Raw genomic sequence first — 26,285 nt, forward strand, 5'->3', positions numbered from 1 at the left:
ATCAGCATAGGCTACTTAGGAACCGCTTCATGCTTTTGCTGTGAGCAAATTTGTCAGTGAGCAAGGGTCCCGTGTGGAAGCCAAAACGTCTTTTTTTCTTTTTTTCAGCCATTTTGCTCGGCGATACTTCAATTTTGACACGAAGTTACCCTATCAGACGTGCGCCTATAGCACATCGAAAGCTCATGTGTCATCTGCCTTTTCGAACACTGCGCAGGATGTCTCATCAGAAACCTTTCTTTCCAAATCAGCGGTTTTTTGTTCTCGAGGAGAAAAATACATCGTCTGCACCTGCAATATCACAGCCTTTTCTAACTATCGCACATTGATGAAGGGAGCACTCTCGGGCCCATTATTCACATCAGCAGGCACATTTGTCTACGAAAATCAAAACAGTGTATACCTAGGAGGCGGGGCGATAACATGCAAGCCATATTTTCATTGCAAGTGGTCTTGAGTCTCAAGTGCTTCTGTTTTCTTTTGAGCGGACTCTATATTACGTCTTCGCCCCACCATTAATAAGTGACAAGAAGGCGGTCGAAACCGCGGTGCCTAGCAGGCCACGTAACGGGCTAACACGGAAAAAGGTCTGTCACCGGCCGTGTTTATCTTACGCAAACACAGGGCACTTATATGTAGCGTGGTTGTGCTTACGACAAAGAAGCAAAATCAGCACGCATTCATAACCCAGTCATTCCCAAGGATGGCAAAAAATAATATGGCGACTGAGACACCTGTACTCTCCCTATGAAGCGCTTCGCTTGCAGGTCAGCGGTATACCTATATCTTGGATTCATTTGTAACCTATAAGTTGTTTCAGAGACCAACAACATTGTTGCTAGCACCAAGTAACTCAACTAAAAAGCGAATATTCATAAATACGTGACGTCGCAAAATTTATCTTTGTTGCCATGATCCGGTATGCGACATCGCTCGCTAGATGTGAAGCAGCTTTTGTGTTTTCGCCAAATAGCGGGATAACGAATATAGAAGAAAAAAACATTTACTTTGTATCCGTGTCATTCGTATCAGCCGAAACATGTGAACAAAGAATTGCACCGACCAACATCAAGTCCTTTCCTATACCCTCTCTCCTGTCCTTTACCCGCTCACTAGCGTTTTTATCTTAAACCGACTCTTGCTGGCGTCTTATAGTCATGCTGACCCATGCCTCGCCAGAGGTTACGGGAAGCTTGTATACAGGGAGCTACAGCCCGGGTCACGCAACTCGACGTTTCAGCCGTAGACCACAGCTTCGTGGAAAGTCCGTCAATGGGCTTTCCTATCTGCTTCCACTGGATGAGGGTGATCTGACAGGTGTTTGCCGTACTGTTCTTAAGAACGCATTACCCTGCGCTTGAGTATGCGTCAGTGATTTGGAATCCTCACCATGCCTACCATGCCTGCGCGTTTCATCTTTTTACAGTAATCGCGACGCCTAAGTGTAACAACAATGAAAATACCACTTATGGCTTTTTAAATCTTGCGCCTACATGACGTACATGCAAAATGAAGAAACAGTAGCAAAGGAATGCTAGCTGGAGCATAACTCACTTTGCATATGGTATATGGAGTTTAGCATCCAAAAATGGCATCGGCTATGGTGCATGCCGTAGGGGAGTGCTCCGGAAATTCAGACCACCTAGGGTTCTTTACCGTGCAGTGCTATCGCACTTACACGGGCGCCTTCCGCTTCGCTATTCATTGAAGCGCGGTGATCGCTGCCGTGGTCGAACCCATAAATTCATGCTCAGCAATAAAGAGTTCTAATCACTCAGCCACTGCTGTGGTGCACAACATGGTTACGCTATTCGTATTGTCGTAGCTATTCAAATTTTTATTTTTTATTTTTCGACAGCCGCCGTCACTTGGCTGTATCATTGTGACTCCAGCAGGTGGATCGTTTCTGTATTCTTGATGTGTTCATGCTCGTTGTCGCGATACGATGCTTTATCATCTTTGTCGCGCAAGATGCGTCAATATGCATCTCGAAGATTGCAGCCACTCGCATGTGTTTCTGTAGTGTTCCAGGTTATGCTAGTCACCGTTTGGGGGTTTATATAGACGATTCTTAGCCGCGTTTAGATTGAGCGTTGACGTAAGGACAGGTATTCTTTGATCGACGACCGCCGAGCACGATTGCTGCTATCGCCGCCGCCGATTGCTTAGTTCTTTTGCGGGCTTGCGCCAGCCAAATAAACAGTTCCTTTAGTGCACTTCGAGACTCTATATTTGTTGTTATCAGCCTTGTCACCACCACGTGACATCTGGTGGTAGTGCTGCCCTTTGAGATCCGGCCTACCCCTTCAAGCGAAGACCTTGTGTCATGCCATCGTGGTCTCGGTGCAAAAGAAGACGACAGGCAAAGCACACTCGCTAAGCACGTGCATTTCGTACTTCGTGGCAGCAGGACTCAATGCCCGCGGTTCGCTGTCCCATGCTTGCCTGGCTCAGCGGGTCATGCCAAATATATTTATGGAGACCCGACAACCTGTTTGTCTGTGGTTCACCTCCACAAATTTCGTGTTTCCGGACTTCATGCGTTCGCTCTCTGCTCCTGCCCTGCGCTTGCATCAACCGTTTCGCTAGGCCTACCAGCGCCCGGAGCTCGAGACACTACCTACCTTCGATCGTGTAAGTCATGGCCACGGATTTCCCCATTCAAGTACCACCTCCGTCGCCGCACACGGCATCATCTCATGAGTCCGCGGTCTCCGCTCTCAAGCTCCCAGACTTCCGGTCATCGGACTTGAAACTTTAGTTCCTCACCATCGAGGCCTTGTTCCACCGGCATCGCATCACTTCGCAGGTGCCCATGTTCGACCACATAATTGGCGCACTCACGCCTACTACTGCTGCGATCGTTCGCGACGTCCTGTACCTCCCGCCTGCCGATCGCCTTTACAATTCTCTTCGGGCAACGCTGATACAGCAAACTTCTGAAATAGTGCTGCGTCGTCTGCAGCAGCTAATTACCTCAGAAGAGCTCGGAGATCGCAAGCCTACTCAGCGGTTGCGTCGCATGACCGCCCTGGCTGGAAACTACTGCTTCACACTACAGCGCACTCCTGCGGGAACGCTTCCTGCAGCGCCTGCAGGTGCACCACAGGTGCGCATGATCCTGAACATGTCTTCATCTGAGACACTGGAATCCTCGCTACGCTGGCAGATAAGATCGTGGACGTCGGTTTCCCCTCTGTGGGAATAGTCATTGTCCTCTTGCCTCTCAATTGCCCAGCGCAGCTGCTGACGATCGCTATGCCCGCCTCACCGATGCGAATGAGGAGCTTACTCGGCAAGTAGCACGGAATACAGACGAATGTGCAGCCCTTCACGCTCGCCGGCCTCCTCGCCGTACCAGCCGCAGAAGTCCTGGCAGCCGTCCTCCATCCTCAAGGACCTTTTGCTGGTACCACCGCCGCTATGGCTCTCGCGCACGCCAATGCCGCCAGCCCTGCTCCTTCGCCGGAAAAGGTCCGACCGAACACAGAAGGCGACCGGTGTTTTCGGCGCACGATCCAGTCGCTCTTCCATGTCACTGACCGTATAATGAAAGTCCGCTACCTAATCGACGCCGGTGCTGAGATCTGTGTTCTTCGCCTACATTGGCTGAGCGACGCCGTCCTTCGACTTTCCACCTCTGATCGGATTCAACGGATCGACCATACGGACATACGGCCAGAAGTCTATGACTCTCGACATCGGACTCCACCGTACCATTCGCTGGGTATTTGTCATCGTAGATGTGCGCTTGCCAATCATCGGCGTTGACTTCCTATGGCACTACAGGCTCCTAGTTGACATGCGACAAAACAGCATACTAGATTCCGAAGCGAGCCTAGTCGTCCAAGGCGTCTCTTGCCGCGATCCACCACTCCGGCGCCTCCAGGCGCACAGCACAGCCTCCGACCCTTGGTCCGGTGTACTTGCCGAGTTTCCGGACGTTTTCCGACCCCATCCGTTCAAGCAGCGTGAATCACAGCGTGAATCATAATATTGTAATGACGGGGTATCCTGCAGTGTATACTCGCTCTCGTCGCCTCGCACCGGATCGCCTCGATGTCGCCAAAAAAGAATTCGAGCATATGCTGGAGCTTGGCTTCATCCGTCCCTCCTCCAGTCCTTGGGCATCGCCCCTCCACATGGTGCCCAAAAAAAGCAGCGACAGGCGCCCGTACGGCGATTACCGGGCTCTAAACAAAGCCACAGTCCCTGACCGCTATCCGATTCCACATATCGAGGATTTTACATCGGTTCATCATGGCTGCACAATTTTCAGCAAGGTAATTTCGTGAAGGCATATCACCAGATTCCTGTAGAGCCATAGTTCAGCGAAAAACGTAGCGTTAAGACAAGACTAGAGAGACGAGGACAGGAAAGAGCTACAAAACAGGACAGGACAGAGCCCTTGGATATCCCCAAGACCGCTATTACGCCTTTTGACATGTTCGAATATCTGAGGATGCCTTTTGGTCTTCGCAATGCTGCCCAGACTTTTCAGCGCTTTGTTGACCAAGTCCTACACGGTTTCACGCGCTGCTTTTCATATCTTGATGACATTCTCGTCTTCAGCCGTACGGCAGAGGCCCACAAGTGCCATCTGCGTCAAGTCCTCGCCAGGCTCAGCCGCTTTGGTCTTGGGGTCAATGGACCGAAAAGCGAGTTTGGCATCGCAGAGGTTGGCTTTCTCAGCCATCGCGTGAACGCCCAGACATCCGCCCGTTACCAGCCTATGTCATCGCCATTACTCAGTTTCCCCGGCGCACCACCACACAACAGCTACAGGGATTTCTTGGCCTCGCCAAATAATATTGGGGCGTCAATCCTCGCTGCGCTTCAGTATTGCAGCCCCTTCACAACCTTCTCTCGGGCCATAGCAAGCCGACAGCTCTTGTCGCTTGGAGCGATACCGCTGACTGCGCATTCAGCGGCATCAAAGCTGACATTGCCGGCGCCACGCTCTTCGTCCATCCCAAATGTGACGCGCCCACATCCATCATGGCTGACCCATCGGACACTGCTCTCGGCGCTGTCTTGCAACAGTTTGTGGCTGGTGTTTGGCAGCCAATCGCTTTCTTTTCTAAGAAGCTTGTGCCCTCTGAGCGCAGCTACAGCACCTTTGGCCGAGGGTTGCTTTGCAATATATTCAGCCGTGAAGCACTTCCGCCATTTTCTCGAAGGACGCACTTGTGATATCAAAGCCTCTGACGTCTTCGCTGGCATCCAGCAGTTCCTCCTTCTTTGGCCCATCCTGGAATCCGCTCAACTCAGCGCCTCGTCACGGCCCGTTATGTCTGACCTCGCATCAACGTCGACGTTCGCCGCTGGTCAGCTGCCAGCAAAGTAAGGTGCACCGACACACTGCGACTCCTCTTGGATCCTTCCTGTCCTCGGACGCCCGCTTCAGCCATCTGCACGTCGACATTGTCGGTCTTCTTCCTCCATGCGGGAACCACCGCTACCTGTTAAACTGCATTGACAGGTTCACGAAGTGGCCTGAAGTTTAATAGTTTAATAAGATTAATCGGACATGAACCATGTACACAGAACACGCCCACGGGAAGAGGCAAAAGGAAGAAGCTGGTGGCACACGTCCTGATGAGGCCTCATCCCGGGTCACACATCAATGGCAGAAGGATGGACAAGGTCAGTTTCACCAATACAAAAGAAAACGTAACAAATTCAAAAAATCTCATTAGATTATATATAGAATTGTAAGAAAAATATAAGAACCATGGCACCGTAAACAAGAAAACTACCCGAGTAACGCTACGATTCGCGACACAAGATGTAAACAAAATATTAGAGTAAGACAAGCACTACGTCTCACATAGATTTGGTGCATTGCTAAGAAGCGGAAAAAAGCAACTTCATTTTCTCTTTAAATTGAAAAATAGTTCTACTGTTTATAGCATCATCAATTATTGAAGGATAGGCATTGCATATTATACTAATTTGGTTATCTATATGTTGGGTGTCCATGTCCAGAAGCGATCTCCAGAAGCGATGCCCCACATAACGGCAAATTCAATAGCAAGAGCGCTCATCATACTCTGGATAAAACGCTACGGTGTCCCTTCCACCATTACGACTGATCGTGGTCGTCAGTTTGACTCCGCATTATTTGCTAACCTATCTCGGCGACAACCGTATTAAGACGACCTCTGAAAACCTATTTCTAATGGTATTATTGAAAGTTTTCACCGGCAGTTGAAAGCTTCACTTATGGCGTCCGTTTCCCTAAATCATGGATTGAGTGCTAAACCTTCATCCTGCTTGGTCTCCGCACAGCACTTCGCAGTGACTCTTCTAGCTCTGTAGCAGAGTAACGTTTGACGCTACTCTTTGTGTCCCTGGCGAGTTCTTCGAGCCCTCGCCACCCACGCCTGCTGACGTCAAAGATTTCACCTGCAGACTACGTAGCGCTATGAGTATGGTCATTCCACTACCTCAGCGCCAGCATTATTGTCGTATCCACGTCCCTTCGACCTTCGACAGTGCACACACCTATTCGTTCGCCAGGGTGCTGTACGTCCACCATTACAGCCACCATACGATGGTCCGTACCAGGTGCTCCGGCGTACTCCTAAGCACTTTCCACTGCGCATCAATGGCCGGGAGGACACGATCTCGCCCGCCTTGACTCAAACGTCATCGCAAGCTGTGCCACTGTAACCCCTCCAGATTGTGCCACCTCTCTACGCGTCTGATTAACACTGCCAGTATCCGCTTTTCCCATTCCCTTCGCTCATGGCTACATCGCTGAGGGGGGGAGGTCCCTGTGGTATGCTATCGTGGTCTCGGCGCAATAGTAGAGGACAGCCTCAGCACGCCTCCCAAGCACGCGCAGTTCTTTCTTCGTGTCAGCAGGACTGAATGTCGGAGGTTCGCTGTCTCTATCCAGCCTGGCTCAGCGGGTCATGCACAATATATTTGTGAAGACCCGACAAATAGTGTGTCTGTGGTTTATCTCCACAACCTCAGCATTGTTCCTGTTGCCCTAGGGGACCAGCCTGCAGGTCACCGTGCCAGCCGCCGGCTTCAAGGGCTCCATCCCGAACACGGTCTGCTGCCAGATCAAGGTCAACCCTGAAAGAAGGCCCCAACATTGACAATGGCCCAGTCAACAGCACCGGTTGTCCTCGTGCAGCCCCGGGAGCCGCTCATCTTCTATCAACGGGCTATTGAAGATGCGGAAGACTGGATGGACAATATGGACCGCCTGACAGTATTCAATGGCTGAACGACGATTCGAAATTCAGGCAAGTCTACTTTGCTCTTCAAGGACTTGCACGAGCCTTCTTCGAAAATAATGAAACTTCATTGAATGCTTGGGAGACATTCAAAGCAATATTTATGACGGCCTTCACACGTTCCGTTCAAAAAGAAAGAGCCCAGGCCCTCTTGCAATCAAGAATGCAGCTCCCAAATGAATTTGTCCTTGTTTACGTAGATGAAATAAAGCGTCTATTCCGCCGCGTTAACAAAAACATAACAGAGGCGAAGAATGTGAAACTGTTGATGAAAGCTTTGAAGAAATTGCTTTTTGCAGGACTTGCTAGGAATCCATCGACACAGTGGCCGAATTCGGAAAAGGAGCGTCGTCAATCGACAGGACTATTGAGGCCCGCATGGGCCAAAACAATCGACCACTTGAAGAAGTTATGGAAGTTCCTACAATTCACCTACAATTAGGCGCAGACAGCCGACAGGACCTTATCCGTGAGGTCGTTCGGAAAGAGCAGCGCCGACTGCTTCCATCATTCCAAGAGCCCCAGGTAGCGACGCTCACAGACATCATCCATGATGAAGTTCAGCAGGCGCTTGGGGATTCTACTGTGACGGATACAATGCAGAAACCGCAAGCTATTAACTACGCCGCTGCCGCTGTGCGTCCTGCACCCCGACGCGTCTCACCAAACGCCCCTCGACGCGAACAAGCTCCACCCGAACGCCGCCCCTATGCCCCCGCTCGCCAAGTCTTCGAACGACCGTCCGGCCTGAGAAAATACGATGCCAGGAGGACGTCCACTATGCTTCCATTTTGGTGGTGCTGGAAACATCTTCCTTCACTGTTCGTACGGCGTCTCAGACTGCGTGGTGTCGCCATTGAAGCCCTACGATCCCGTACTGGCGAGTAACCAGAAGAAATCAATGCCTTCCTCTGGAGGTGAGAGCATGCGTCGCCCTCCCAACCGCCTAACAATGCCCGAGTTGCGTCGCAGGGCTGCGGTTACGTGCAAAGAAGGTCCCCTAGCCCCTATAGGGGAAACTAAGAGCAGAAACCTTTAGAGGTTTGTTTGCTCAAAGGCGAAAAACGGAAAATCCGCCGCAGATGACAAGTGACGACGACGCCGCTTTTACGCTGACGCTCCTTACCAAGACGTCCTAGACGATCACACACCTAGACATCAAGCACCGCCAAACAACGACAACACAACGGCGTGCCCAGCCACGACTTCGGCTCCTGGCAAAGCCGTGATCGACACCGAAGTCTGCATCCAATAAAAGGAAACAAACACGTGACCTTGAAGTTCCTGTCGACGGACGTACAGTTACCGCCTTAGTTGACACCGGAGAGGACTATTCTGCCATCAGTGGAGCGTTCGCTGCCCAGCTCAAGGACGTGACGACCACTTGGGATGGCCTTCTAATCCGCACCGCTGGTGGTAACCTTGTTATGCCTTACTATCACTGCACAAGTGACAGTAAATCAACGCACTTACCATAGCAGCTTCGGGGTCATGCAGCAGCACTCCCGCGACTGATTTTGGGCATGGATTTTCTGAAGAAACATCGGGGGTCATCGACATCCGATCCAAGCTCGTAAAGCTCTCGACAGACAAAGCCATGCCTTCTGCGACGACTTCGATGCAACACGTCCCTTTAAACGTTCTCGACAAAGAATTGACCGTGCCGGCACGATGAAGCGTCGTAGTGTGCGTAGGTACCACAGACATTGAAACAGCTGAAGGCATTGTCGAAGGAAACACGCAGATGCTCTTGGAACGAGGCCTCGGCATCCCAAGAGGCATCGCCCACTTCTGAAGGAAACATGCTCATGTCTGGAACTAACAACTGTGCTTTATTGAAATAATAACATTTCCCAAGAAACCTTGCAAGGCATGCGCAGCTCGACGTCCAACACACAGCATAAAAGTGACAAACAAAAAGCAACGATTTTTGCTGGTGGCAAACTTCACAGAAGAATACAGGCATCTCAACAAGGGAACACGCGATCGCTCTCCTCGATGAGCTAGCGGACACCCAAGATGTCTACGCCCTCCTCAGCCATCCTGAAGCCCGTGCACCTAACCGAGTCAAGAAGCTCACGTTAGTCATTAATGCAGCACTACCCCGATACAAACAAGACCGGATTCACTCTCCTAAATCAGGGAAATCAATTGACACAGATAACCTCCGTCCCATCTCTCTCACCTCCTGTGTGGGCAAACTAATGGAGACGATGGTGCGGGACCGGCTATCTGAATATCTTGAACAAAAACATGTATTCGCAGGCAACATGTCCGGATTCCGCCCACACAGATCCGCTCAAGATGTCCTCCTGCAACTCAATCGGGAAGTCCTTGACCCACTCGAATGCCCCCATAATGACCGGGTAGTACTCGCCTTAGAACTCAAAGGGACGTTTGATAATGTAACACACGAGATTATACTCACCCACCTAAGCCAGACCGACTGTGGTCTCAACACATTCCATACATCAAGCAATTTCTCACGGATCGTCAATCCTACATTCGCATCCAAGATAATGAGCATGGTCCTTACCTACTCGGCATGCAGGGAACCCCCCAAGGCGCAGTACTTTCTCCACTGCTCTTCAATTTGGCTACGATGCACCTGCCTGCCCAGCTCGATGGTGTCACTGGTGTGCAGCACGCCCTGTATGCCGATGACATCACCCTGTTGGCCACGCATGGCAGTATCGGGGACATTGAAACCAGCCTGCAAACAGCGGCGACGATAGTAGACCGCTACGGCCGCCGCTGTGGTCTTCAATGTTCCCCACAAAAATCAGAATTATGCACCTCCGCCCCTCGCGAAAGTGCACAACTCAAATCACTCTTTCTTTAGACAGTGGTCCCATACACGAAGCTGACGAGATACGGGTACTCTGACTCTACATGCACAAACACAGATGGTCAGACACTACATTGGCCAAACTCCGTAAGGTGGGGCACCAGGTGGGCCGCATGGTCCGCCGGGTTTCAAACAAACGCGGGGGGTTGCGAAGTAAGGATGCCTTGCGGCTGGCAAACGCCTTCGTGACCAGTCGGATTCTATATTCGACACCTTATCTCCACCTACGGAAACAAGAGGAGGATGCCCTTGAGCTTATCCTTCGCAAAATTGTCAAGCGTGCCTTGGACCTCCCCATCACTACTTCAAACAGCCGTCTTATGGCCATTGGGGTGGTGAATACTTTCCGGGAGCTCCGGGAGGCGCACCTTACAAATCAGTACACGCGTTTGTCGCAAACGGAGTCGGGTCGCCGCCTTCTTGCTCGACTCCATATCCAACACACCACACTCATGGAAGACAGGTTTCGCATCCCAGAATTGTGGAGACGCGCCCTCTGCGTGCGACCTCTGCCAGCGAATATGTCACACGAAGATCATAATGGTCGGCGCCTGGCACGAGCGGAAGCCCTAGCCCGACATTATGGCAATAAAACAGGTGTATACTACGTGGACGCCTCCGGCCTTCACCACGGGGGATGGTACACGGCCGCTGTAGTTCACAACAGCAAAACGGTTAACGGTCTCACCTTCAGAGCACACAGTACAACACACGCACAAGAGGTGGCGATTGCTCTCGCGGCCTCTCATCCGACTCAAAATACATAATTACTGACTCGCGAGGAGCCTGTCGGAACGTCAGACAAGGCTGGACTCCCTTACTAGCCTATAAAATTTACTTAAATTGCATACGGGATACGGACCCCGCACACCGCTACCTTATATGGGCCCCTGCTCATCAGGGTTTGGCAGGAAACGAGGCAGCAGACGCAGCCGCCCGCGCGCTCTCTCACCTGGCTGTTTTCTCCTCCCTACCCGATCAGGAACCCGATTTTAATCCGGCCTACACCTTCAAAGATATCACGACGCACTATCAAAATTGTCATCGCCTTTACCCCAGCCCATGTAAAGGTCTCAAAAAGGCGGATGAGCGGCTCCTTCTCCGTCTTTTCACCAATACATTGCTGTGCCCGGCAGCCCTAAAAAATTTTGACCCCTCCTTTAGTGGCAGCTGCCCACACTGTGGAGCGGTGTCTTCGGACATCTATCAAATGGTGTGGGTCTGCCCCTCCAACCCGGCTATTCCCCCCATCCCCAACCCAACCCGGGAGAACTGGAAGGCGGTCCTGCTCGGCTGCCACGACGTACAGGCCCAACAAGCCTTAGTCGGACGCGCCCGAGCGGCGGCAACCGCCACTGGGGTCCCCAACTAGGGACCTCCATCTAGTGCTTGTAAGGAGCGGTCCCTTATGGGCCGATCCAAACATACCTCCTGGCCCTTGTGTAAATAAATGTTGTTACCACCACCACCACCCTCTCTTCTTGAAAACTCCACCGCTTCAACAAAGCCCCTACCATGTATCGCCGCGAGAACGCCAGGTCATACCCGATGAAGATGAGGAAATGCTTCGTGATGACGTGATTCAGCCATAGCAGAGCCCCTGGGTGGCACCAGTCGTTTTGATGAAAAAGAAAGATGGCACACTTCGCTTCTGCGTCGATTACCGCCGCTTGAACAACATTACGAAGAGGATGTCTGCCCGCTCCCTCGCATTGATGATATGCTAGGCCGTCTCTGCAACACTAGGTATTTCTCGTTCATGAACTTGATTGATTTTGATTGATTTATAGGAAGGGAAAGGCGCGGTAACTGTCTCACTTATTTTCTGTGGACACCTCAACCGCGCCGTAAGGGAAGGGAGGAAGGTATGAGTGAAACTGGAAAGAGAGATAGAGGAGCCGTAGTGTAGGGCTACGGAGTGATTTCGACCATCTGGGGATCTTTAACGTGCGCTGATATCGCACAGCACACGGACGCCTCTTCGTTTCGCCTCCATCGAAACGCAGCCGCCGAGGTCGGGTTCGAACCCGGGTACTCCGGGACAGTAGTCGGGCGTCTTACAACTGCACCACCCCGGCGGGGATGGGCGGGTATTGGCAAATTTACGTCGACGAAAGAGACCGCGAGAAAACGGCATTCATAACAACAGACTGCCTCTTAGAATTTAAGGTAATGGCATTTGGCCTATTCTCTGCGCCAGCAACTTTCCAATAAGTAATAGACACTGTCCTGGCTGGTCTGAAGTGGCAGATTTGTCTGGTGTACTTAGGTGACGTCGTCGTCGTCTCTTCGACCCTTCAAGACCACCTGCAAACGCTTCGAATAGTGCTTGATGCATTCAAGTGGTCAGTGCCAGCACTGAAAGCAGAGAAGTTCCACTTCGCTTACGAGGAGATGTTGGTCCCGTACTCATCCTAAGCAAGAACAGTGTTCGTCCACACCCAAACAAAACAGCTACGGTCGCGCAGTTTCTACATTCAGAGGGCAAGAAAGTTGTGCGCCGATTTCTTGCCGGAGTAGAGAACGTTTTCGCTTACACTATTAGGTCCCTTTCAAAAGCTGAACTCATTTACTGGACTACTGAGAAGGAATGCCTCGCAATCGCCTGGGCCACGTCGAAGTTCCGTCCGAACCTCTACGGTCGACCTATCAAGGTAGTAAGTGATCGCCACGCACTCTGCTGACTCGCCAGTTTGAATGACCCATCCGGCCGCCTGGCACTGTAGCGCTTACGCCTCCAGGAATTCGATATAACGGTGGTCTACAAGCCTGGCTGCAAGCATTCTGACGAAGACTGCTTGTCACGGGCCCTTGTTGACGCGCCCCTGAAGGAAGACGACGACGATGCCTTTTTGGGGCCAGTAAGCACCAGCAGTTTGTACGGCAGCAGCACTCAGACCCGGAGTTGAGATACCTACTGTATATTACCTAGAATGAAAGACCGCTTCTCCTCCTACTATGTTCAGGCGTCAGCGGTCGCCCTTCGCATAGAACAGCGGCGTCCTTGTGAAATAGAACTTCACACCCAACGGGCACACATACCTCGTTGTCGTGCTTAAACAACTGCGAAAGGAAAATTAGAAGGTATTTCTCGATGAGCCGACACCAGGGCATTTCGGGAATGCGCGCACGTGTCAGCGAGTGCGAGGGAAGTATTATTGGCCGCGGTTGCCTGACGACGTTGCACAACTCGTGAAGATGGCCTCGAGCGATGCCTTTTCAGGAGGGAGGGGGGGGGGAGTAATTCCGCGAACTACTCAAATCTTTATTTGTTATTTCTCGGCTGCCAGCGGCCCACGGCCTTGTCATTGTGAATCCAGCACTCGGATCATTTCTGTATTTCACCTCACCGGGGTGGCGCAGGGGTTACGGCGCTCGACTACTGTTCCCAAGGATGCGGGATCGAATCCCGGCCTCGGCGGCCGCTTTTCGAAGGAGGCGAAAGGCAAGGCGCCCGTGTGCTGTGCGATGTCAGTGCACGTTAAAGAACCCCAGGTGGTCGAAATTTCCGGAGTCCTCTACTACGGCGTCTCATAGCCTGAGTTGCTTTGGGACGTTAAACCCCACGAACCAAACCAAACCATTTCTGTATTTTTTTTTGGTTGGTGTTGTTGTGGCTGTAGGAAGAAGGAAAAGAAAATGCACGGGCCTGCTACTGGCTCTGTAGCTGAGCCACCTCCGCTGCCTCGTGCAGACAGAACAGAAAAAGTAGAGAAGAAAGAAAAAGAAGAGGCAGAGAAAGACGCGCGCCGCAACAACAGCCGTCGTCCACCACCGAGGCAGTGGCGGGTGCAATGACGGCCTACAACAGATAAAACTCGGTGGCTGGCTAGCGCCCGCCGCTAGCGGCGTAGACCTACCGTCCCAGACCCGTAGGGCTGGGAACAACAACCCTCGCCATCTCCTCTTTATGTGGTCATGGTCGTCGCTATACGGCGCTTTATCATCTTTCATGCTCGTCGCGATACGGCGCTTTATCGTCTTTGTCGCGCGATATGCGTCAAGATGTATCTAGAAGATTCAAACCACTCGCATGTGTTTTTACAGTGTTCCAGGCCATCATCATCATCATCATCGTCATCCTTAGCCTGACTATACCGACTGCAGGGCTAAGGCCTCTCCCATATTCCTCCTATTAACCCGGTCCTGTGCTAGCTGCATCCACTTGACCCCTGGGAACTTCTTAACCTCATCCGCCCACATAACTTTCTGCCGCCCCCTGGTAGGCTTTTCCTTTCCTTGGAATTCAATTTGTTGCCCTAAGAGACCATCGGTTATCCTTTCTTCGTGCTACACGTCCTGCCCATGCCCATTCCCAGTCGAAAAAAACTACAGAACTGTGTCAAAATTACGACAAAATGTCCTGTTGTTCTGTCGTAACCATAAGATTTTTCTGTAGTTCTGTAATACTTTTCTGTAGTTCTGTAGTTTTTTCGTAGTATATTTCTGTTGTCTGTAGTTCTGTAGCACTTTTCTGTTGTAACTACAGAAATTTCTGACGTTACTACAGATTGTTCTGTTGTCACAACAGGTTTCCCGTCAAACACCGCACAGAAATTCTGTCGCAACATCAGAAAATTTTCTGTAGTTTTTTCCGACTGGGTTTCGTCTTCATTTCCACTAGGATGCCACTGACTCGAGTTATTTCTCTGACCAACTCTGCCCATTTCCTATCTCTTAACGTTATTCCTGCCATTTTTCTTTCCATATCCCTCTGCGTTGTCCTCAACTTAAGTAGGACTCTTTTTTAGCCCCGCATTTCAGCCCCATTGGTGAGTACAGGTGAGATGCAACTGTTGTATACTTCCCTCTTGAGCGATACCGGTAAGCTGCTTGTCATAACCTGGGAGTGCTTGACAAATGCGCTCCATCCCAGTCTTATTCTCCTTGTTATTTCCCTTTCATGGTCCGGATCTGCGGTTACTACCTGTCCTAAATAGATATATTCGCCTACTACTTCTAGTGCTTCGCTACCTAATGTAAACTGCTGTTCCTTCCCTAGGGAGCATTACCTTATTCTTGTGCATCTTGATTTTCAGGCCTACCTTTTTCTTTTCCTGTCTAGGTCATCAATCATTCTTTGCAATTTATCCCCTGAGTTAAATTGGGGATTGACCTTTCGAGGGACGCAATAAATAATTACCTGGAAAATTCAGTAGACTGTCCTATTAAAAGCAACCTCGGTGGCTAGTGACCGTCTTGCTTGTGTATGGGAAGGAAAAAAAGAGGAGGAACATATGCAAAAAAAAAAAATATTCTGGTTATCTCACGTGGCTTCACGCTCACTGCCCACGGCGGTCAGTGTGTACGGCTGTGGTGCATCTTACAAGATACTGCGTCGAGGCGTTGCTTCGCTACCATCACGTGACTCTACGTCATTAAAATTTCTTTCTGTAAAGTTGTTGCATATCGCACATTATAAAGTTAGAGCGCGAAGAAGAATCATACACAGACACAGTATTATGTGTCGTTATTCTGTCTGTATGTGGTTGTTTTTTTGCACAGTATGTCACCGTTTGGCCCACCGCAAGGTCGGGGTTGGCGAGGCCAGGGGCCCTATTTTCGACACAGGTGGCCGCCGTTCGGCGCCATTCTGTTTCTCTGATTGGTTCTCAGAACAGTCACGTGTTTCAAATTGAGTCGCGAAATTTCGGCGTTTCGAAATGTCTTTTTGCGGGGACGTAAAAATGACATAAGCGTGAGAACGGATTTTTATCAGCGGTATTGATGATGTCTGGATGGTATCTATAAGTAATTGTGGAGGAAAACAGAGGTATATATAGAAAGGGAAGCACTTACGCTTGTATTATGAATGGGCTGAAATGAACTGCCCACTGTCAAGAGCCGACTCCTGAAATCTGATTTTCTGACGTTGTACGGCGGGAAATACGTCATGCATAAACATTTAATGATGACATCAAAGTGACGTTTCATTCCGTAAATTATGTTCTGTCATTGCTGCAAATGACCAAAGTTGGGCGCAGCATTTCGAACTACTTGAGGCGGCCGCGAAAAAAAAAACACGGCGAATTCGACGTGCAGTATAGGCGGCTATTAGCTCACCGCAGTTTGGTAGACAGTTTGGTGGGTGGTGAAGTAAGCTGACACATCTTGTTGCGATTGCATAAAGCACTGAAACGACGTTATAAGAGAACTTTTCAGCTGCGTCATCTTTTAGAGTATTAATAATGAAGACGCCGATTTACAGCCGCACGAGGGTCGTACTTACCCTCCCGTTGCAAATGCTTTGCTCTCATAGAGAAACCATCGATCCGCGCCGTCGTTGCCAAGCGCAGCAATGCGGCCCGCTAACTCAGCCGCTTGATCTGCGTGAGATGAGGCATTTCAGAGAGCAACAAAAAGGGAAGTTGGGCGAGTTGTAGGTTATTCATAATGGTTTCGTGGGCGCTCTTTAACATCTGTCTGGTCGGTTCGTGAGTACAACCTGAGCGGTCATATGGTTCGGTGGCTATGCAGGAATTTCGCGCAACAGGCAGTGAGGTATCACAAAAGACTTTCTTAAACGTCGGCCCTAAACACTGACTTTTTTGCCTTGCACTACGCACTCACTGCAATGTTAATGAATATAGCAGCCCTTCCACGCTGGGAAAATTAGGCAAAAATATTTACAGCTTCTAGTTTAATAAAGGAATGTATGTTCCTTGTACATGACAAATGTTTCCTTGCCGCCTGTGTTGTGCTTCATATGTTAAGTTTTGTTTTAATATGCATGCGGGCTCAACATTTGCTTATTTTTTTAGAAAAAAAAAGTACTCCGGAGCACGTTATGACGGTACGTTGTAATCCTATGATGTAGTTGAGTGACATTTTGTGTTGATTGCTTTTTTAATACAGCCGGAAAATAATCTCCCTTTATTGATTTGTATTTTACTATTTCGACAGTAAGGAATACGCGCGCTCGGCGCAGCCCTAGCAGTCATCTTTTGCTTTATTTCCTTATTCTCCGTTTGTCCCCTTCTGCACGTGTACGGTAGCCTAGGCATCGTCTAATTAACCTTCCTGCTATTTTGTTCTTTTGTTTCTTTCTCTTCCTTGGACGTCTTTTGCGTTTCGCAAGAGCCTTTCGCACGCCAGCGCATGAAAATTTAGCCAACTGGGTATGCCTCCCACTTCGTGTGTGTGTGAAAGACTCTTTCTCTCTCTCCGTCTCCATCCATCTCTCACTGCGCTGCTTTTCAGGCTCTAAACAACTCATGTCGACACAATATGTTCAAAATTTAAGTAGACTTTGTGACCTGACGGTAGCTGGTCATAACGCGGCCTTTCGAAAAAGGTGGGCAGCATTGCCAGTACCTAACAGTAATTGATACTTTGAGACTGCGAGTGTTGTCCTCACTGACATGGAGAATGCCGGCTGCGCCGGCGCCTCTTCGTCAGTGTTGGAGCTACTTTGGAAATCCGTCGATTCCTTCTGTTTACGACCAAGTCTTTACACGTTTTAGTTCCTGAATTTAAAAGCCGCTGATAAGTGAATGTGGGAGGTCATCGGCGATTATGAACAGCAATGCTACTTTCCGCTCCCATTTTGCACCACTGCGTATATTCCGTTGTCGTTCTTGCTCTTCAGCAGAAACTAGCGCAGCCTCTCTGTGCGTATCTGATGCCGTTCGACCACAAGTATGTCTTGACACACTGATACCGCAACGCCACAACATACTTCAGTCGCCCTCACTGGAACCCGAGGCTTCCGTCTCACGGAATGCACCACAGTGTATCGGTTCCTGCCCGGAGCATCGTCATTTTTTCATACTTAGCGCCAATATATAATAGCAGACGACAGCGCGCTTTTTCTGTCACTGTATTTCTCTTTTTCTCCAGAATGCGTAACCCAATTGTGTGCTTACGTAACCTGGCACCATCCTACTGCCCACGTCACGAGTACATCACAATTTGAACAAAATGGCGAATTGTCGAGAATAGAGCCCCAGCAGAGCACTTGTGTCGTCTGCTTCAACTATGCCGCGTGCCTTTTCACTTTTTATTAATCTTTTTGCGCATGGAACGCAAGGACGTCTCGAAAACCTAGATTGTGTCAACTACAAATGCTATATGTATTTATGGCTTAGGGTATGTTCTGTTCTAGTTTTTTTAACTAGCATGCCACTAGAAATACGGTGAGTGCGATTGGTTTAAAACATAGAATAATAATCGCCTCACTTGACAAGAATTATAATACCACTGTGCGGCTATAATTTTGTTGCAGTAGATAGTTAATAAATTATACGAAACATACCAGACATTCCCTGAGAAAGATAACTGGCAGCCTTCGCTACCAGTCAATCGCACTTAGGGCATGCGCGGCACCGGGCACGACTGCCGCAGACCGTCGGCGTCGACACGGCGACTCCCTTTCCCTACCGTCAGTAAAGCATTGCTAAAATTTGTTGACCTTAAATAATATGCGCTTGGATAAAAGAACACCAAAAAATAATCTTTACTGAAGATTGCTGATACTTAACAAGTTTCTGGTTAGAGTGATAATTGCAACACAAGCAAGTCTCTGCTCACAGCCCCGTACCAGCTGCCGCCTGTGTGGCGCAGCTCATCCGATCTCGTACTAGCTCCGCTGCTAAGGCATAGTGAAAGTAAACCTTCCGTTTACCGTGATGCAACTGAACTGATAGTATAAGGAAGTTCCATGAATGGGTTATTTACTTTAGGGCTGATGATTTCCAAAGCGCTGTCTGCGGCGGCTTCAATGCGAAACTGTTTAGGCCTGGCGACGTCTAGGACGTAGCGCACGGCCTGATCATCGTCCGTCGCTCTATCGGGAAGCAGCGTTGCGGTGTGGCCTGGGATGCGAATTTGTCGACTATTTTCTTAATCAGGCTGGGGCCGGGCATTTTTCGACAGACATGTACACGCCAAGAAAACAATCCTGTGAAGACGGAAATCGGCGGGGCAGTATACTATGCTCTGCCGTCAGGTGATGCTCGGAAGGTTTTACAGAAGCGCCTCGGACGTTACACTAGACACTGCCTATTTTACGTGTTACCCTTAACACATGCTGTAGTGAAGCAAGTGTGCTCTGTTCACACTGGCCACTCGTGCGCTTTTCGCACATTAGCGCCGGCGACGCGCATCTTTCTTAAACAAATGCCGCCGACACAGCCGCGAACCGTAATCCGCGAACCGCGAGCCATAACCGTAATCAACAGGTCGATTATAATGCGTACAATACATGACTAATAATTTAAAGGCTGCCCTTGTCAACAACGATGTCATTTTTGCAACATATAGAAGGCGCACAGAAATTTGTGAACCGATCGCGATTGCCGTCATTTGCAAATGACATTAGTTTTGTACGTGTAGCAGCGCGTAGAAAAATTAGACATTATGCTTAACAAATGTCGTTTGGTGGGAACGACATTCCATTTTCCGTGTGGAGGGGTATGCTATCCTGCCGTAAAGGCAGTTTCATAATCACGAAGGTTAATGATTTCAATTAAAATCATATTCTAAGCGAAATAAAAAAAATTAGTGAACATTGCAATAATGCAACGCGTACTGTTGTACTTTGATGCTGCTGTTTCGAGCAGTGAAATGCCTATGTGACCAATCGCAGAAGCTGCTCTCCAACGAGAGCCAGCAGCAGGGCGACATCCGCTACAAAGACCTGCCGGAGCTTTCCTCGGCCCAACTCTTCTTCATCTACTACGCGTTGGATAACTGCGAGTCCGGCGACGTGGTGTACGGGGAGCAGCTGGGCCACCGGTTGCCGGCGCCCTATCGCGTGAACGTCGCCCTTCGACACGTGCTCGAGTTCTGGGACGCCTTCCAGTGCCCGGCTGACTCCGCCATGGTGCGACTGCCGCTTGCCGGCACCTGCAGCGTGGTGCGACCCGACGCCTGGCACCGCGGCCTCGAGTCCGTAGACGACGAGTACTACCAGGACTGGTAGAGGCATCAGTGGCCATGGCTGCGTTGTGGGCACATGTTTCTGTGGGGAGTCGTTTATTTCTCGCAGTCTGGCTTTCGAGCCTACGAAAGAAAACAGGAATATAGTCATCACTTGATATTATCTTCTCCAACGCTGTTATCAAATCTAATTGGCTGTGTAAATGAGCTGATAGCGGCTTGTCTTAATCTTAATTACAAAATACGTTCTACCCTGTCTACTATTCGATTTTGTTTCGACGACGCGACGCTTTTAATTTGTGGGCTTATGGATTTGTAGGCATCGTTTCACTTCATTTCCTTCTCACTTTTTTACGTGGGCAGAACTCCTGACACTGCGTTCATTTTTTATGGTGCTCCCTTCACATTAGTTTCATAATATATATTTTTTCGTTCGAACGTTATTTCACTAAATTATTGTTGAACTTGTGAACTTTTCACCTCTTTAAAACATTTTTTTAAGAAAGTGCCATATGGCATTGTTGGTAAACTGTAATAAAATATATTTACGACTGCTGAAATGTGATAATGCGAGAGCACTTTCAAGTTATTTCATGTCACGTTTTTTTTTTCTGTTCGAAGGTAGCGCTTCGAATTCAGGCTGCAGGCTAAGGTCGGAAAAATCGGTGATTGGAGATTTAGAAAGCGCATTATACGGACCATTCGAGAGTGGTGCGGCTCGATTACCCACAGAAGGAAGTTGACGAAGACATGCAATTTACAGCTTGAGAGCGTGGAATTTAAACACTCAGGGTGATCCGCTGCGGTGATAGTGTCATGATATCACGCAGTGGTCAGCGAAGTCGTCACAAGATTTAAACCCAGTTCCAACGCAGTTGCAGTTGTATTTATTTTACTTCAAGATCAAATGCCTTTCTCCCTTCATCAGCTGTCCTGAACTCCCCGACTAACGGAGCTGGCGGTGACCACTGATACCGGCTAAGGGATCAAATGCTGAAACATCTAACATTGGTCGTCGGTACATGCGCAGCGTTTTCGTATTAATTTTCTGTCAGTTTGAATAGACAATGTCAGATTAGACAGGTTATGTTCTCCGTGATAAGGATAAATTCTATTGACTCAAGGATGATATTAAGGTGGCAAGCAAACAGAAGTGGGTCAGAGGTGTTCACACGCAAAGTTTTTTCGTTTACCGATATCTGAATTCAGTGGTTGGACGTCGTATAGCAATATTCGCAGCAATCCAAGGAGGTTATTGATAACCTCCTTGTAGCAACCAGAAACAATACTAACACGAGCAATGGATTAGCTCGGCTATTATTGGCCATCTTTCGATGTGTGAAGTAGCCAATAGGAAGCATAACTGGTTGAAATAGCTGGCTCAGTTACGTCGATAATGCGGATTGTAGGAGGTAGAACCCTAGCCCTAATGAGCTCCTGAATGGGCACAGCTATCACAACGGCACTTGTTAGAAGGTTTAAAGCTCTTATAATTGACAAAGCAACGATTCTGACCGTAATGCTTGGAAATGACTTGAATTGAGGAGCAGCAGTTTGCACTAAGTGTCTGAATTAGCTTAGAAGAATCAAAGAAAATATCTACTGCACACAGTCTGTTATTCAGGAATGAATACAGGTGGTGCACAAATACGTTTAGCTTCATTTCTCTCGAGGGAGTGTTTTCTGGACGCCTTGTTAGCCTATGAGAAAAATTAGTGTTGATAAATTTATTAGTAAAAGGAATGAGCTTGTGCAAAAGGTAGAGGAAAAAAGCAATGTGACGACCAGACGCCTTTTTCTTCTTCACCCTTTTGCGCAAGTGTATTCGTTTGGCTAATATGAACCAACTCGCCCGAAAGTACTTATTTATAAACATGCAACACATCGATTACAGAATATGTTCTGGCATCTTAAGTGGGAGCTTATTTATTGATATTGACATGTGCATTAGCGCTAGAAGAAGGAGCGAAACTGGACGAAGTAGAGGGCGTTGAAGTGCCCGCCCGTTTCTGTTGCCCGCTTTCCAGATTCAGCTCTCTCAGTGCCCTCATTCAGCGGTTGCAGCAATTCTTGAGTGTAACAACCGTTACACATCTGGTGGAGTCGAGCTGGGTACGCTTCCCAACTTGTGTACGCCTACAAGATAGAAACACGGATCTCACACCGGTCCATCAGCGCCCAAGCCGCCGCCTCCGCGGCCAGTTACCTGAATTCGGGCCTCTTACCACTTCGACGAGGACGACGCCGCCTCGACTGCCTGTTCCACCAGAAATGGCCACAGATAGCACGTCTCCGGCGCCCTTCCTTTACCACAGGCCGCGAACATCGCCATCTTTCCACTGCAACGTGTACGAGGACGTGGAAGACTGGCTAGACACCTTCGAGCGGGTCGCCCATCACAACGGCTCGAGCGACGACCGTAAACTCCATAACGTGTATTATGCATTTGAGGTCTCATCAAGAACATGGTACGAGAACCACGAGAACAACCTGTCCACCTGGGAGACATTTCGCCAAAATCTCCTAGCTGCATTCCCCAGCGCAGACCACCGGGAGAAAGATGAAGCTGCGCTACACTCCCGTAACCAGCGGACTAACGAAAGCGTCCGCATGCATGTGGAGGACATGACGCGCCTCTTCAAGCGTGCTGACCCCTCCATGGCCGAGACGAAGCTTCGCCATCTCATGCGCGGGGTTAAGCAGGAGCTTTTCGCCGGTCTGGTGCACTGCCCCCCGCGTACTGTTGCCGAATTACTCGCTGAAGCGACCAACATGGAGGCGACGCTCCTGCAACGAGCCCGGCAATACAATCAAGATGTAAGCACGCTTGGGCCCGCTATTGCTTCGATGCCGCTAGTGAGTAGCGCAGCCGTTTTGCGTGACCAAATCAGGTCAATCATCAGGGAGGAATTACAAGCCCTCCAGCTGTCTCCTTGCGCGCCGTCTGTTACATCGCTGTCTGAAGTCGTCCGGGACGAGGTGCACCTGGCATCGCAGCAGCAACAAGTCTCTGAGATTCCTAGCCAGACTGAGATCAGACCTACATATGCAGCTATCCTCTGTCGGGCGCCAGCACCAGTCTACGACGTGAATACCGCCATTCAAGCAGTGCAGCAGCCTGGTCTTTCCCGTGTGCCTGCTCGACCAGTCTATCAGCGGCCACGGAAATGTGATGTGTGGCGTACACCGGACCGGCGGCCCCTCTGCTAGCACTGTGGTGAGGCGGGTCATCTTTACAGAGCCTGCCCATATCGCCGAGTGGGCCTGTGTGGTTTCGCGCCGACGATACTTGCCCACGCAATGGCGAACGACCATTCGAAATCGGAGCTCACCTGTCGGCTCGTCACAGGCCTGGAACATACGGCCGTTATGACTCTAGATCATCGTCTCCTCTGCGTAACCGTTCCCCAAATCCTCGCCGAGACGCCGGCTATCCTGAGCGGCGTTCGTCCAGTCCACGTCGGCAAACTAATTCCAGCGGTCTCCGGAGGCAAGGGAAAACCGAAGATCCTCCATCGCCGATACGCCGAAACGCAGATTTCCCACGGGGCAGGGTAGCGACAGCATCTGACGTGCTACCTCTGATTTGTGGGTGACAATAGACGGTACTGACGTTGTCGCTTTACTTGATACTGGTGCAGATTATTTGCTGATGAGTCATGTCCTCGCCCAGGACTTGAGCAAAGTTTTGACGCCGTTGTTGGGCACTAGCATTCGCACGGCTGGAGGTCACCTCATTAGCCCGACCGGAAGGTGCACAGCCCGAATCAGCATCCGCGGTTTCGTCTACGTCGGTGAATTCGTCGTCTTGCACGAGGGTTCGAGGGATTTTATCCTGGGCCCTGACTTTCTACAGGCAAACGGTGATGTGATCGACCTACACGAGGCGCGAGTCACATTTTCGACAAAGCAAGCCTTGGCGCACAGTGACACAGAAGATCCAGGAGTCAACGCTCTGCGTATTGTCGAAGACGACGTAATGCTGCCACAACGGTCCAGTGTGCGCGTGTTAGTTAGGGACGACTGGTTTCACGACTACGAAGGTATTCCGGACAGTAACCCTTCGCTGTTGCTCAAGAAGGGAGTGGCTATTGCTCGCGGTCTTGTCGACCTGAATGACGGCTGTGCGACAATTTTCCTGACGAATTTCACCAATGAATTTCAACACCTGGCGAAGAGAACGGCTGTCGCCTTCCTCCACGATGTAGATAGGTTGCCGAATCTGTGTCCCGTGGAGATGAATTTTCATGACGATGCCGCAGCAAAATCAACCCAAGTTTGCCACCTCATCAAAAGAACCTTCTGTCGTCCCTGCTACTTGATTTTAAAGATTGCTTCGCGACGAGCTCCAAGGTCGGACGTACGTCGGTAGCCAAGCATCGCATCGTCATCGATTCAGCCACGCCACCAGATTGTCAGCGTTCATACCGCGTTTCGCCTAAAGAACGGGAGGCTATTAGAGTGCAAGTCGATGAAATGCTTGCACACGATGTTATACAGCCGTCAACAAATCCATGGGCGTCGCCGGTCGTCCTGGTGAAAAAGAAAGACAACACGTTAGGATTCTGCGTTGATTACAGGAAACTGAATCAGGTTACAAAAAAGGACGTGTACCCACTACCCAGGATCGATGATGCGCTTGACCGACTCCGAGACACCAGGTTCTTCACTTCCTTAGATCTGAAAAGCTGGTATTGGCAGATCGAGGTGGACGAGCGAGACCGCGAGAAAACAGCTTTCGTGATGCCCGACGGTCTGTACGAGTTTAAGGTGCTCCCGTTTGGGCTGTGCTCTGCGCCGACCCCGTTTCTACGCATGATGGACACTGTTTTAGCTGGTCTGAAGTGGCTGCAGTCAAGACGTGGTCATCTTTTCGTCCAGTTTCGAACAACACTTGCAGCAATTGCGCATTGTCCTTCAAGCTCTCCAGTCTGCGCAATTAACTATCAAGCCAGAGAAATGCCATTTCGCCTTCGAGGAGCTCCGTTTCTTGGGACGTGTAGTCAGCGCACAAGGTGTTCTCCCAGATTCCGACAAGACTTCCGCTGTTTCTGTAGCTTCCATCGCCCAACCGACAAGATGGCCCTCCGACGTTTTCTGGGCCTCTGCTCCTATTACCGCCGCTTTGTTAAAGATTTTTCTCGCCTAACTGAGCCATTGACAGCCTTGATTCAACGTGACACACCCTTTGTATGGGAGAGTGCCCAAGACGAAGCCTTCAAGGATTTCCGTCGCCGCCTGCAAAGTCCACCAGTACTAGCTCATTTTGACGAGAATGCAGATACAGATATCCAAACTGACGCCAGCAATGTCGGCCTTGAAGCGATCCTTATACAGTGGCAGGATGGTGCAGAACGAGTCGGCGCCTACGCGAGCCGTACACTTTATCGTCCGGAAAGGAACTATTCGACGACAGAAAAAGAGTGTCTTGACGTCATTTGGGCTCTGAGTAAGTTCCGACCATACATCTACGGGCGATCGTTTCGTGTTGTCAGTGATCATCACTCGCTATGCTTGCTAGCCAGCATTAAATATCCTTCTGGCCGGTTGGTCAGGTGGAGCCTCCGGTTACAGGAGTACGACATGACAGTCGTTTATAAGTCGGACCGGCAGCACCAAGACGCAGACTGTTTATCACGATCACCCGTAGAACCGGCTACGCAAGACATCACTGAAGATTGTCCTATCCTTTGTGCCGTCAGCATATCTCGTATGGCGCAACTTCAACGGACCGACTCTGAGTTGTCGCCACTCATTGAGCACCTGGAGGGTGTTAATGCTAGTGTACCCCGTTTGTTTCGTCGTGGGCTGCGGTCCTTCACTCTACGGCGTGGAGTGCTCTACAAGCCCAACTTTGACAGCACCAGGGAAACGTTTCTGCTTGTTGTGCCATCCCAGTTACGGCCCAAAATCTTGAGCGCTTGCCATGATGAACCATCCGCCGGCCACTTGGGGATCAGTCGTACACTGGCAAAGATTCGGCTGAAGTACTACTGGCCTAATTTACTACCATCAGTGCGTAAATACGTAGCAATATGCCGTGATTACCAAGGGTGCAAATCTTCTCCTCTGAGACCAGCTGGCTTTCTGCAGCCTATAGCATCCTCAAAGACACCTTTTCAGCAAATTGGCATAGACTTTCGCGGCCCTTTTCCGAAGTCGTCCACTGGAAAATGGTGGATTGTGGTCGCAACGGATTACTTGATGTGGTACGCTGAAACTGCGTCACTTGCAAGCGGTACTGCTGCTGAAGTCGCCGAATTCTTTGTCCACGACATAGTCCTGCGTCATGGGGCTCCTGCAGC

General features: G+C 49.9%; 1 protein-coding gene across 1 annotated transcript in view; it reads left to right on the forward strand.

The window, feature by feature from the left end:
• Positions 1-20,023, forward strand: part of LOC146177825 (neprilysin-11-like) — a 32,760-nt gene extending 12,737 nt beyond the window's left edge. The window contains exon 4 of the mRNA XM_084581643.1: positions 19,688-20,023. Within this exon, the coding sequence (XP_084437769.1) occupies positions 19,688-20,023 (336 nt within the window). The remainder of the gene's footprint in view (positions 1-19,687) is intronic.
• The last annotated feature ends 6,262 nt before the right edge of the window (positions 20,024-26,285 follow it).

This window comes from Amblyomma maculatum, chromosome 10 (genome assembly GCF_055883805.1).
Source record: "Amblyomma maculatum isolate TAMU_Amacu chromosome 10, ASM5588380v1, whole genome shotgun sequence".
Classification (NCBI taxonomy): Eukaryota; Metazoa; Arthropoda; class Arachnida; order Ixodida; family Ixodidae; genus Amblyomma; species Amblyomma maculatum.